Below are 14,489 nucleotides of genomic sequence, written 5' to 3'. Positions count from 1 at the left end.
AATACCATTTAAAAGAGCATGGAGTGACAGGACAAGGGGAAGTGGGTTCAGATTGAAAGAGAATAGGTTTAGATTAGGCACTAGTACAAAAATCTTTACTGTGAGGGTGGTCGAGGCACTGGGACAGATTGCCAGGGAAGCTGTGGATGCCCCGACCCTGCAAGTGTTTATGGCCAAGCTGGAGGGGGCTTTGAGCTACCTGTTCTAGTGGAAGGTGTCCCTGCCCACAGCAGGGGGACTGGAACTAGATGGCCTTTAAGGTTCCCTTCCACCCCAAACCATTCTATCACTCTATGGTAAGTTCCTCCAGGCTTTGGGGAATCCATAATGGACTTTGGTAAAATCAGCTTTGGGCCCTTAGATGGCTTAAATTGCAATGAGGCTTTTGTGCCGGGACTGCCCGTCCTCCTGGAAACTGGGCGGGGTTTCTCCGTGATTTTGCAGCTTCAGGTCTCCACCAATGCAGTGGAAACACAATTTCTCTGTGGCCTAGAAGTAGCAAAAGGTTAAACCGGTGAAATCGAGCGGCCACCAGACTGAGGACAGACACACGAACAGGTACACTTGCTCTAGAACGGCCTATTTCCAGCCATGTCCGTGGCAGGTGCAGCCGGCGTCCCGCAGCAGCAGCAGCACGGCCCGCCGGGACTCCCAGCGCTGCGGGGATCCCTCCTCCACCGGGCAGCGCGCGTCACCCGGGCGGCCCGGCCGGCGCTGCGGCCCAGGCCCGGCCCCCTCGATCCGGGTATCGCCGCCCCGGGGCGGCCCCGCCGCCGCCCCCTGTGCCGCGGCGGGAGAGCTGCGGGCTCTGGGCCGGACGCGCTGCTGCTCCCGGCTTGGTCCGACCCGGCCCGGCCCGGCCGTACGTACGTAGCGGGGGCGGCGCTGGGCTCGGGGCCGGCGCTGCCGGGGCGGCCGGGGCCGGGGCGGTTGCGGGTGGGCAGGAGGCGAGCGCGGGGCTCCGGCAGCCCTCGGCGCGGTGGGGCTGGGGGACCGGCGTGACGCCCCTCCGGGCGGCGCTCCGGCCTGACAGCTGGGTTTCCGCCTCTCTGCGGTGGCGGAAAATCCGATTATATGAGTTTCTCGCATTAAAACAAAAAAATCCCAGGATGCCGGGACGGTTAAGAGTGAAGGCTTCGGTCCTGCCCACGTGCCAGCGCCCCTCACACCCCCAAACCCACTTTGAGCTTGTTTTTGCTGCCTCCTATTGCAGAACCTGCAAAAAGTGTAAATTTGTGTCTGCAGTTCTTCCTGCCTTGTCCTTTCGTGGTTTCAGAGCAGAGCAAGTCGCTTGCGTAGAGCACTGGGAAACATCTTAAACTTTTATTGTTGTCTTACAATTCTAGGAGTGTGCAGAAATGTCTCCCTTCGAAAATAGAGGACTAATGCTGGGCATAATGGCAGGGACCGCTGGATTAAGCCTGGTGCTGGTTTGTTACCGCAAGATCCGAAAGCCTGGTGCAGCTGTGCGTATTCGAGGGTTCCAGGATATAGGTAACAGAATTAATTCTGTGGTCTTGCCAAATGAGGCTCCTAATGAGCAAGGAGCAGTAATGGTTTTACATGGAAGGCAACTGCAGATACTAGAAAAATTGAATGGCCTGCTACTAAGCGTGGATGAACTGAAGAGAGAGGTGGAATTTCTGAAAGAAGCTATTCCAAAACTTGAAGAGCTTGTTCGAAATGAGCTTCAAGGAAGTGGTGATGTTCAGAGAGTTAGCCCATCACACAGAGCAACAAGGCGGAGAAAAGCAGAGACAGCTCCTAGTGCAAGAGAAACTACCAGCTCTGAGGAGGCAGAAAGTGAAGGAGGGTGAGTTAATAATAATCTGCATATTCTACTGTACACATGCAGTGCAAGTTGCATCATTACCTATATGAAATTGTAAACAGGAGCCTTTTAAAAGTTGATACAGATTTTATACTTCTGGAAAAATAATTACAAACGTTTAGATTAACAGTTTTTAGATCAGAGAAGACTCTTGGTGACCATCTCTGAGTCTGCACGATGGCTGAATTTGGCTTAATGCCAAGCATAATACAGATTCTTTTTTAAGAGTGTGTTTGGTAACACTGATGCAGTATTGCTACATAGCTATGCAATGAGAGGCAAAGTTCAGAATAATGGTGTAATTTTAAAAGTTCTTCTAGTGCAAAGTGTCTTTGATAGAGTTTGTTCCAACTGTACAAATGCTCATGTGCTTTTCCTGATAATTGTTTTTTATCAGCCTCACAGATGAGTTATTACCGTGTTCTGCCTAGAGGCATTGCGTACTATGGAAGCTACATCTGAGAGAACTTCTGTACAAGTGGCAACGTTTATGTATATGAGCTGTTGCATACACTCTTTGGTGGCTCAAAAAGTGACCATGAGGAATTTAGAGTACTGACTCAGTCAGGTGGAAAGTTCCTAGTTTTGATCACATCTTGTAGTCACGTTATAGTTAATAGGGTCATTTATTCTCATGAGTTGAGGAACATGCTGAGGAATGATTTGTATCAGGAGTCCAGGAGAGGCACTATATTTTTGTCTTGACATTAATCTCCTGTAATTACAACTTTGTTTTGGTATAATCAGATTAGATACTTACATGCAATTTACTAATACTATGTTTATAGCAACTGAGTTTTTTGAGCTACTTCTCAGCATGTCTTACACGTCTGTGTAGGCAGCATTATGTCTGTAAATTGCCCATCTTATGTCACCTTTTCTCTTTAAAATATTTTAACTAACTGTAATATTCTGGAGACAGCTAACATGCTGCATATTAATGGAATTCTATATTTAACAGTTTCTCCACATTCATTTTCAGTTCCTGTGAGCAGAATTTCTTTCTGTGTTACATTCCAGCCCACATGGTTCACAAGTCTTATATTTTGATACCATATTTTAAGACTTGTCAGTTCTATTATGAACCAGTTCTTTATTTTAAGTATTCGGGGTTGGCATAAGTATTCAACCACAGTCCTCCTTCTTCTGGTGTGGAAACATCTTCGTTCTCTTCATTTCTTAGATTATTTCATCCATTGGTTGGTTTGCATAGGCCTTCATGTTATGGATAAAATATTCAGAGATGCAGATAAGGCAAAGGGACCAGTTTATGAATTACCAGGTCCACAGACACAATGCAAGGGTTATTCCACACGTTTTTATAATTTATTATTTGTTGTCATTATTTATTATTTGAGGAAATCCTGTTTTTTGATCAGGAATGATGTGTTGCTGTTTGAAAACAAGCCAAGGAGACTTGTGTTTTCAGGTTCTTGTGTGTGACGAAGAAGCTGATGCGGTGATCCAATACAAGTGATTATAGTGTTCCAGAGCATTGAGTGTGTCCTTAAGAGAGACCTTCTCTGACAAGTATTTGTGTACAGTCAGAAGCAAGGAAGATAATTCAAGGTTACAGTTAGCATTAGTCATTTGGCTATGTTCTTTCCCAATGCTGTTTTTCAATCCCTTATGAAAAAAGGTGGGCTTTTTTCCTATTAACACGTTGTACTTGATGTGTTTGTTTTTCATATCTTCTCTAAATTTGAGATAATTTGATTTCATTTAAGTAAATAGTATTTTTTTTTCTTCCTCTTGCAAATAGATTGTTAATCCTAATGTGTACAGTTGCAGTGTATACAGCATTTCCCAAGGTCTTCTGTAACTTTAATGACTGGTGCATGGCCGGGAGGGTCAATAGCAAGACTTGGGTTTTTTCCAGTTACTCTACATCACTGCTTCATATGCTGTAGGCATTACACCATGCACATTGTTTTATACTCTTTTTTAGCTAATTCCACACACAATGGTGCATTCAGGTGCTTGTTTTTGCACTACAGAAAAAAAATTTTGCTCTTTGTTACTGATAAAACATTTTTTCACCTTTCTATACTCCCATCTAAAGTGCATTGTGTTTCACTGCCTCAGCAGTAATTTCATGATCTAGAAGATAGGATTTTGCTTGAGTTAAGCACTTCTGTTTTTAATTGACAAATGGGTAGGTGCTGGGAATTGACAGATAAACTAATCTGAAGAGTTTTATGGATTTGTGCTGGATGACTACATTGGTTTCAGGTTTGTAAACTTCTTCCAGAAAAGCTTTTAGTACTACCTAGTTTTTTCATTAAATATTGGAAGCTGACAGTCTCTGATAAGGCCCTCACTGCTTTGATCTGCTCTGGGCACATTCTCAATGTCACTGTTGGTATTCAATACCTTGGGAAGAGAAGTTTTCTGTTTTGCCTTTCAAAAGTTATGTATTTCTGTAAGTGGAGAAATGTCCTGTGTGTTTTAATAAATGAGCTATGTTTTTACATAATGACAGTGTGAATGGAAGGTGCACTGAATAGATGAGACATTAAATGGTAAAGAGTCTGTGGTTTCTAGTGTGTGCTTCTCTGTATTCTATTTTTTTTTTTAGTTTGTTTCAGTTCCAGTAATGTCGTAGTGAAAACTTCAATGTTTAATATTTGAGAATGTGTAACAAGCACTCATTTATTTACAAATGCAATAAATTGTGTCTAGATGATCACCTGGAATGGAACATGTCACCGAATTCTCCTCTTTGTGATTTTCAAGTTATTTCCTCCCTGATATGGCAGTGATGAACCCTGGACATCAGTGTCATTTTGGAGCCCGTCTTCAGCTGGCCCAGCATCCAAGCTCTTCAAATTGCATTTGGCATCAGGCACCAGAAAGATTCACTTCAGTCAATTCTTCTCTGATAGATGCTCTATTTATAATTTTTCCTTGAAATAGTTTAGTCAACAGGAAAAGAAATTTGCCCTGCCTGCTTTTGAGTATCATTTCACTTAGCATTTTCTAATTTATTTTGCTGTTCATTTATTTTAAATGCAACCTTCGGTTGGCTTAAGAATCCAGTTTGCCAAACCTTTCCTTGAAAGCCACTTATCATTACTGATGGATATGCACTTTGCTGAATCATACAGTGCAAATTTGATCCAGATCCATCTGTGACATAAAATCACCTTTCTGTGGAATTAGCCAGAGCAAATGAGAGGGTGTTTGTGTCAGCTTGTGTTTTTCTTCTAAGTTGGCAGGGAGATGACAGATGATATTTGATCTGTGTAAAAGCTGAAGTGTTGTGAATAAATGATACCTGGTTAGGCCCAGTGTCTGCCAATTTACAGACACCCCAACACAGTTTTTGAACCACCCAACTGTGTTTATACCACAGGGGTGTTTTATACCATGTAGCTTGTTTTAATCCAGTACTGGATGCTGGGATTTACTGAACTGCTTAGCCACAGTGGGGTGAGTCTCCAGCACACTTTCCATTTGTCCTTTGAACTTTGAACAGTCCATTGTGATACAACTGAGTCCTGTTGGTTGATCCTTGCTCCTCACATTCTTATCACTGTTTTTCTCTTTTATTTAAAATCTGTTGGTAATAAAGGTGAAAACAAGTTGGCACTGACTCTGGACATTTTTTAAACATTCTTCCGTTTTTTCAAATACTGATCAATGTGTTTATCACTTGTAAATCACTTTTCTGTTTATTATCTGATAAAACCTCTTGCAGGAAAATACCAGGTAATATTGCAGCTTTCTGTATGGAATATTGTATGGAATATTTATGAAATGAACAACAATGACTATTCCTTGTTTTCTGTTTATTTCTTTTTTGGAGTAGTATTATCAGTCCTTAAAGTCCCAGAGTTTTTAAACTGTTAAGAAGAATCTCCAATTCTGTTTGTGTCAGTACTGATTTCAGTGCTTTAGAGTGCATAGATATATAAGACTGTTAGCTGCTTTGTTGAAGGCAGATATTGCCCAACAAGTAAATTGAAATTTATGACATTCTAATCAACGTTTAAGAGGGTCTGTTCCACATTTAAATACTTTGAGGGTTCATAAAGCAGGTAAATAGAGGAGAGTTTGCAAGTACAGTGGACATGAGAGGGAATGGGTAAGACATGACCCTGCTGTCTCTGCTGTTTTGTAATTAACTCCTTATGGGTTCTCATGGTCTGTTAGATAGTGACCTACTTCACACTTTTTCTATGAGTCTCCCAATAAATATATGACTTACCTGATGTCATGTGAATTTGATGTTTGGCCTCAATTTGATGTCTTGTCATGACATTTGGTATAGTGCTGCTGGAAATCTCTGCTGGGCTTGTTTGGACTGACAGCCCAATGGGCTTGGGTGTCAGCCCAACCTTCTATTTGTCACCTGGCCATTATATTTTTGCTGGGAGAATAGCATTTTCTAATGATAATTTTTATCTGTTATCTAACACAGGAACAGTAGTGATCATAAAAATTTTAGCAGATGTTTACGCAGCAAAGGTAAAGAATACAACCCCAACACTGACTTCCAAAACACTGATTCCTGACTTTCATATCTACCTGATTAGGTAGCATTTGATGCAGTGCCAAAATTCCTGTAACTAAAGATATTGTCTTTACTGCTTAGTTATTGCTCTTTTATATTATCTGGTGCCCTTATTTTAGGTTCAGAATTGCCCAGATCCTCAGCGAATTTATCTTTTATTTAGGGGGAATGGAGCCTCTAAACCATGTGGGGAAAGATACTTTCCAAACAAGCTTCACATCACAGACTTTTGTATTGGAGCTAAAAGATTGTCCCACTCCCCAGGAACTCCCTTATACATTTGGTTAAGTTGGGGCTCTTATAAATGCAGCCATGATATATATCTGTGCCCACTTCAAAATAACTATGGAAGAACAATATGCTGTGTTTTTAAACATGCTTCAGAAAATGAAAATAAATGTTCAGTGACTGAATATAGTTTCTGCAAGATACAGCATACAATGTGTCATCAACTTCAGCATCATCAAGATTTTGTAAAACAAATCTGTAGAAACATATGAAGTTTCCCATCTCTGGTCTGCTCAATGGTATTTTTCAGTTTGAACATGTACACATGGTCTGTGTATATATTGTTTTATCCAAATGTATTTTGACTCCTCTTTCTGGTGTCACTGGGTTAATTTTGCAGCAAAACTGTCATGCCACATATAGCACTTCTGTAGCTTCATAAGCATTTGTTCATTTACAGGCTGGAAGTGTATCTGCTTTGATACACTCATCTGTTCTGAAAGGAACATACTGAAAACAGAATATTTGAAAGCCATGATTAATAACCTTCATTTTGACTGCTAGCATTCTCTCCTGGTTATATTTCTGAAAAAAAAAATAGATTTTTTTACAATTCTGACTGTTGTGGTCTACTTCAATTATTCAGTTACTTGATGTGTATAGTACATTCCATGCTTTTCATACTCATAGTAACCATTTAGAAAATCTCTGAACCTGGCAGCTGGTAGGTATTACTTCTCCCCAGAGCAATATTTTCAAAAGTGGAAATGCAGAAGATGAAGCTTCTCTGTCCATTTTTAGTACATAAGCAAAAGGCTGCTTTTTAAAAACAATGCTATCAGCTGCTCCTCTTTGAAATTGGAGTACCCTAATATATTCTCAGCACTTTGGACAGTAAGGCCACCTGCTTATCTCTATGTGATATTTATGCTTTTGCAAATATTTCTTTGCCCTTGACTGCCTTGTGCACTAAGCATCATGAATCAATATAAGCTCTTTTCCAGTTTCAGATACTCTGAACTTCAGAATGCTTAGAAGAAATAAGGAATTTATAACAATGGTGTTATTTTTATTGGCTTGTATTTAGATCTTAAAAGTATTTAAGAAAATATTGTATAAATGATTGTTATAGCGCTTATATTTTGGTTAGTAAGCTCATTCCTTGTTCAAAAAATAAGGAAATAGAGGTAAAGAGTTGAAGAGGCCTATTCAGGGTTACAGAGCATGTCTTAAAACACATTAATGATTTCAAGTGTTCTGCATATGAAACACAAGGCTACATGTGTTTCTAATATGTATCTGCATTTTTTTAATGGAGTATCAGACAGCAGTACAATTACTTACCTGTTATATTTAGAATATGACTGTGCTATCCTTTGAAGATAAAGGTTTTGTAATAATAACAATAAGCTTGATATCCTTAATAAAAAATCCTTTAAAGTTGGACAACCAGGATAAATTGTACTCTGAAACTTTTGCTTTTTATTTAACAATGCCCTTTTTTTTTTAAGAAAAAAATGGTTATTATTTTCTGTGATTTTAGTTACCTTACCGCTCATACTGATTCTGAAGGAGACTCTGAGGAAGAAAAGAGATGGATGAAATCACCTGATGCCATGGTGGAATCAGAAAAAGATGAAGACTTACTTAATTTTTTACAGCAGGTGGACAATTTGCACAAGGGTTCAGAGGTTGATAAAAAGGAGGGCTTCAGACTGCTGCTTGAGAACGATGACAAGGTATTATGGGTAAACTTCATATTATGTTGCTACTAACTTATACTTTGCTTTTGAGAACTAAATACAAGCTTTAAAATGCACATAGAAATGGACTATGAAATTTCAAGCATATTTTTAAAATACAGTCAAAAAGCAGTATTGCAGAGTGGTGTCAATATTCATGTTGTGTGGACATAGGAGTTCTTCTATTTTATATCCCATTCTGATTCAATAACCTTGAAGCTTTGTTTGACATAGGAGTTCTTCCATGAAAGAAAGATCATGGGCTTTTTTCAATGTAAAATACACTTACTTCTGCTGCTTTTGGAATAGTTTGTGTGAGAAAATCCTGTAAAATTAAGTAATAAACCGGACCTACTGTTCTGAAACTGTGAGCATCTTGTCTGCTCATACCTTTCTAATACCATTCATGTGAATTTTTGCTTTTGCTTTACTGGGCCCATATGTAACTCCAGATAAAATTTAAAGGTGGTTTGATGTGCAGTTCTCAATTCAGTGTACCATTTTATTCTGGTTTGGCAAGCATTAGTTCTGACTGTATTTTCATCTGAATATTGGAATACCAAGAAAGGTAAATGGGATATTGTGAGTGAGTGTGGTGCTTATGGCTTCCCTAAAGAAAATACACATCACTTTGTTCAGGGATTTGTTGTGTTTTGCTGGATTACCTTGTAAATGTTTATACTGAAAGAAGTTTAAACTGATTTATAAAATAAAATCTCTTTAGACAGTCTAGGGTATTTCCAAAAGCTGTATTCTCTTTTGTACATGGAAGATTGGTCAATTGGTTCTCACATGAAACTAAAAGTAGTGTGTAGAAGAATGGAAAATTAACAAAAAAATTATGCCATCTTGTGATTATTTGCTTTAAGCATGTTATTAATTTTAAGCATTGTGAAAGTAAACTGTTTAAATCACATTCTGATCAGTTGAATTATGTAGCTGTCCTCTACTTTCAGTACGAAAACTGTGTGGACTTTCTTTGGAGGCTTGCACGTGCTTATGGAGATCTGTTTGAGATGACTACTGATGCTGAGGAGAAGAGGAAATATGTAACTGATGGTAAGAGGAAAAATGTTTATGAAGAATGCCGTATGAATGTAGTGAAACATGCTTTGAACTTTGGTTAAGTTTTCCAATATAAGGAATTTGCAATCCAATAGATGGGAGCATTTGTACTGTAATGGTAATGTTTTGTAAAGTAAACCACCACAGTTTGCAACTTCATTCTTTCCTCAATGAGACATCCAAAATCAGTGGCAGAGAAGTATAATGGGTCATGGTTAGTGGCTGTTGTCTCTGCAGATGGCTGGAAAATCCTGTATTTTGTTGAGAAACGGATAGAGAATGTGAAAACTCCCAGATGTTTTTAGCACAGTTTCTTAATTACATCTTTGGGAGAGCAAGAGGAATAAATAAATGTTGGGGCTGGGTCAAGGTTTGTTTTTCTGCTTTCCTGTGGTCAGAGAGCACTCCTTCATATCAGCAGTCTCTTTTGTGGTGATGAAACTCTGTGAATCTGGAGGAACTGTTGACCAGAAACAGAAGTGGTGTGTGACAGTTGATGTTGCTTCCAGTCATCTCTCCCCATGTGTCCTGTTTGACAATTTAATCTCTACAAGATTTTCATTTTCTCCGTCATAGCACTTTTTTTTGGCTGCTTTTAAAATCATTGCCCGCCCTTTCACTGTCTGGATGGATATTGGCTAGAGGAACAGTTTGTTTCCCTTTTTATTACATTACAACCTACATTTTCTCTATAATGTGTCACTCTCCTCCAGTCAAGGCACTGTTTTTAAAATAATCTATTTTGCCTTTATCTCAGGATACTTCTCTCTTTCTTTTGTCTCTCCATTTCCCCTTCTTTTTTGGCCGCACCAAATCGGATTTGTAAGTGTAACTCAAGTTTGGGTTGTTTTGTCTTTTGTGACACCTCTCATTAACTTTTTGTTGTGTTGGCAGTGATAGTGTCACTGACAAAGCAGTTTCAGCTGTCCTTTGTCATCCTTAAAGGCTGTGTGATGCCTTCATGCTGTTGTAACATATTCCACAGTCACCCTCAGTTTGTTCAAGGTCCTTCCTTTTTCCAATCCTTTTGTCATCTAAATATTCCTAAAGACTTGCACTGTCTCAGCAACTTAATTGATACTGTCTTTGCTTTAGTAGCAACTTGGCTTTGTACATAAATCCTACAGTGAGGATTATGACACAAAGTAAATGAAAACAGTAAATTCTGTTGCTGAATCTTTTGCTTTTACCAGTGACTGGACTTGAAGCTGGCCAGGACTGTGGGGGACAATAAAGAGTTTTTTCAAATGTATTAATGGCAATAGGCAGTGTAAAAATAACATCAGCCTATTACAGGATGAGGGTGGTTGCCTCACAAACGGGGACATGAACAAGGCAGAGATGTTTAATGTATTCTTTGCCTCTGTCTTCAACACGGGTAATGGAGCAAGGGGTTATCAGTGTCCTGAGCTGGAGTACCATGGCTACCAAGAATGATCAATTCCCAGTCAACCTGGAAATTGTGTATGATCTGCTGCTTCAGCTGGATTCCTAAAAATCTGTGGGCCTGATGGGATTCATCCAACAATCCTCAAAGAACTAGTTGGTGTCATCTCAAAACCTCTCCTGATAATTTTTGAGCAGTCTTGGGAATCTGGAGAGGTCCAGCTGACTGGAAGTTGGCTGACATTGTCCAGATTTTCAAAAAGGGCAAGAAGGAGGACCCTGGCAACTATAGGTCTGTCAGTCTTACTTCAGTGCCTGGTGAAGTTATGGAGCAGATTATTCTGGGAGGTACAGAAAAACATCTGGAGGACAATGAAGTCATTGGTTGCAGCCGGCACAGCTTCATGAAAGGAAGGTGTTGCTTATCAAACCTGGTTTCCTTTTATGACAAAGTACCCCACCTAGCTGATCAAGGGAAACCGGTTGATATAATATTTTTGAATATCAGTAAAGTTTTGGATACTGTCTCTCACAGGATCTTTCTGGACAAAATGTCCAGTACACAGCTGGATAAAGACATCATGGGATGGGTGAGCAACTGGCTCACGGGCCAGGCACAAAGGGTTACAGTGAATGGGGTGACATCAGACTGGATCTGTCACTAGGGGGGTTCCATTCTCTGCCCTGTGCTCTTCAACATCTTCATAAATGACTTGGACATGGGAATGGAAGGGATACACAGCAAGTTCACAGAGGATACAAAACTGGGAGGAGCTGTTGAGTACTTTGAGGGCAGAGAGAACCTCAACAAATCAGAGAGCTGGGCAATCACCAATGGTATGAAGTCAACAAGGGAAAGTGTTGGATTCTGTACCTGGGATGGGACAACCCTGGATGTACAGACAGGCTGGGGAATGAGATGCTGGGAAGCAGCACCATGGATCCTGGTCACTGGCAAGTTGAATATGAGCCAGCAGTGCCCTGGCAGCCAGGAGGGCCAACCCCGTCCTGGGGGGCATCACCAGCCAGGCAAGGGAGGGGATTGTCCCGCTCTGCTCTGCACTGGGACAGCCTCACCTTGAGTGCTGGGGGTAGTTTTGGGTGACACAGTGTAAAAATGACATTGAACTATTGGAGAGCATCCAAAGGAGGGCCACGAGGGCGGTGAAGGACCTTGTTGGGAAGCCACATGAGGAGCAGCTGAGGTCACTTGGTCTGTTCAGTTTGGAGAAGAGGAGACTGAGGGGAAACCTCGTTGCAGCTACAACTTCCTCATCAGGGGAAGAGGAGGGGCAGACACTGATCTCTGTGGTGCCAGTGACAGGACCCAAGGGAATGGCCTGAAGTTGTGTCAGGGAGGTTTAGGATGGATATCAAGAAAAGGTTATTCACTGGAGTATGGTTGGGCACTGGAACAGCTCCCCAGGGAAGTAGTCAAGCACAGCCTGACAGAGTTCAAGAAGCATTTGGACAATGCTGTCAGGCACATGGTGTGACTCTTTGGGGTGGTCCTGTGCAAGCCAGGAATTGGATTCAATGATCTTTGCAGGTCCTTTCCAACTCAGCAGATTCTGTGATTCTGTAACTGCATCTAACCTCAGCTGATGAATGATAGCAAAAGACAGGGAGAGATAAAGAATGATGGAATGAAAGTGAGTCTTAGGTGTTGAGTAACCAGCCTAGTTTGGCTCATTCTCATGAAGTGGGGGTGGCGGCAGCCTTTTTCATCTCAGTTTTTGGAAGTGCTGCAGAGGGCTTGAGACTGCAGGAGAGCTGGCAGTAGTTTCATGGTTATTTTTCATTCCACTGGGTAGGAGGAGTGTGTATGCTATTCTTTGTTTTTATGAAGTTAACTTACAATACAGAAATGTCAGTGCAGCTTAATTGCTTGCAGCTGAGACTCTGCAAACAGCAAGCATCTCATCTGAACTTCTTACTGGGGGTGTGGGTTTGATCAAATCACCTACTGTCATCTTTATTCAGTTAAAAGTGGAACTTAAGGGAAGGCTTTGTGCTAGAAAGGAACTTCAGCTAGTTTATTCCTGTACCCAAGGCATTGAAATGGCTTTGCTGGTTCTTCTGACAGGTGCTTGTCTGGCCTGCTTTTAAGGCTCTTCAGTCTTTCAGACATGATGGCCTCCTTTGGCAGTCCAGTCCAATCCTTCCCTGATTTAACTGCATCTGAACCGGATTGTAAAGGAAAATACTAAAATTGCATGTATAGTTTATATATACTTACATGTAAGTGTATGACTATGTAAATGAAGTAAAGCTAGGATGTTACATTGTTTATCTAAATGTTTCTAAGAACAGGAAGCAATTTCTTTGCTGCTAGAGTAAATCAGATTGCTTTGTTCTTGGGAGTCACCTAAAATGTGGAAGAGTACAATAAATACTTTCATATATTGTACTCCATTTACAGGAAAGATTAAAGCTGAAAAAGCTATTCAGCTGGATGCTGGGAGTGCTGAGAGTCACCAGTGGTAAGTTTGACAAAGTTTTTACAAACTTGTGTACATTTATTAAGTTCAAGGAAAAAACCCCAGCCTGACATCAGTTTCATAAATTAGTCATTAATATTTTTTCATAGTTTTATGAAATTCAGTTATTACCAGTTGCTACTAAAAATTACATCGAAATATTCTGTGAAGCATTTACTATAGCATGTGAAACAACTCAATAACCATACTTCAATAAGTACCAAGAAATGGACATAACAGTATTTGCTTAAGCCACTATTTTTTTGCTCAGAGAAGCCATAGTTTTCCATTTGCCTTCCCTTTCAACAATTCACAAAATAATGTCATTTGACCTTGAATTGTGCTTTCCTTTTCTTGTAATAGTCTAAATTGTGATAATTAAAAATAGATGTAGAGGACTATGGAAATTTGAATTAACTTCTCAATTTTTGTTTTATCATACAGTTTTTCTCCAAGCATGACTCTTAGTTTAGTTTTGTAGACCTTGCCAGAACTAACAAACTCTGCAAATATAAATATTTTTTTATCAAATCAACATTATCAGGTAAAAGATAATTCTTCTGAGTTCTAGCTGATAGTTCCTCACCTTAGTATTTTATTAGTAAATTTTACTGAGCTTCTGATTTCTTTTCTAATATTATTAACTTTTCCTCTGCATTTTGGTTTCTACATTCTTCATTAATTTTGTCTTTGCACTGGTGGGATGGGATTTCACCAAACTTCTTCATATCTAAAACAAATACTTTTACCCCAGGCTCCTTTCACAATCTAAAGGAATCAGCCACTTCTGGAGTGCAGTTCACTGGAGTCAATTTTGCTCATTTAGTCTTGCATGAGGGTGAGATGAATTTCTCCTGGGGCTCAGTTGACAACATCTCCATTGCCAACAAAGGGAGCACATGTCAGCTATCTCAGGTTTAGATACTTGATTAGTCACAGGCATTGTAATTTAATTAGGTAATTCTCTGTCTTGCTTTCTCTCTTTCTGAAAGCAATTTAAAGCCATTCCTGCTCTTTACTTCACCACAGCCATGGCCACTTCCTCAGGGTAATGCTGGTGTACCCCTCTCAGCTAGAACTCTGTGTATAAACAACCACAAAATCACATTCAAGTATGAATCCTGCCCCTCCCTTCCTCCTCAGCCCACAAGACTGACAAAATATCCTAGTATAAATGCAGCTTCACTGGCAGAAACTATCCTGATAGACCCTTACGTGTTGTGCAGGGAGATATAGGTGGT

The 14,489-nt window shown here is 40.2% G+C and overlaps 1 protein-coding gene across 3 annotated transcripts in view; it reads left to right on the top strand.

The window, feature by feature from the left end:
• The first annotated feature begins 424 nt into the window (after positions 1-424).
• The window catches only part of RMDN2 (regulator of microtubule dynamics 2), a 45,309-nt gene continuing 31,244 nt past the window's right edge, over positions 425-14,489 (top strand). The window contains exons 1-5 of one of the 3 annotated variants that reach the window (XM_071429798.1): positions 425-558; positions 1,347-1,813; positions 8,119-8,314; positions 9,274-9,376; positions 13,191-13,251. In XM_071429798.1, the coding sequence (XP_071285899.1) occupies positions 1,359-1,813; positions 8,119-8,314; positions 9,274-9,376; positions 13,191-13,251 (815 nt within the window). In that variant the 5' untranslated portion in view covers positions 425-558; positions 1,347-1,358. Of the gene's footprint in view, positions 559-690; positions 867-1,346; positions 1,814-8,118; positions 8,315-9,273; positions 9,377-13,190; positions 13,252-14,489 lie in introns of those variants that run through there. The other 2 variants (XM_071429817.1, XM_071429809.1) reach the window with 2 other exon arrangements.

The sequence above is a fragment of the Agelaius tricolor genome, unplaced genomic scaffold (genome assembly GCF_023055355.1).
Source record: "Agelaius tricolor isolate 1412-34295 unplaced genomic scaffold, bAgeTri1.0.p SCAF_1, whole genome shotgun sequence".
NCBI lineage: Eukaryota > Metazoa > Chordata > Aves > Passeriformes > Icteridae > Agelaius > Agelaius tricolor.
Note: the sequence above shows the minus strand (reverse complement) of the source record. Positions and strands in the feature narration are given on the sequence as shown.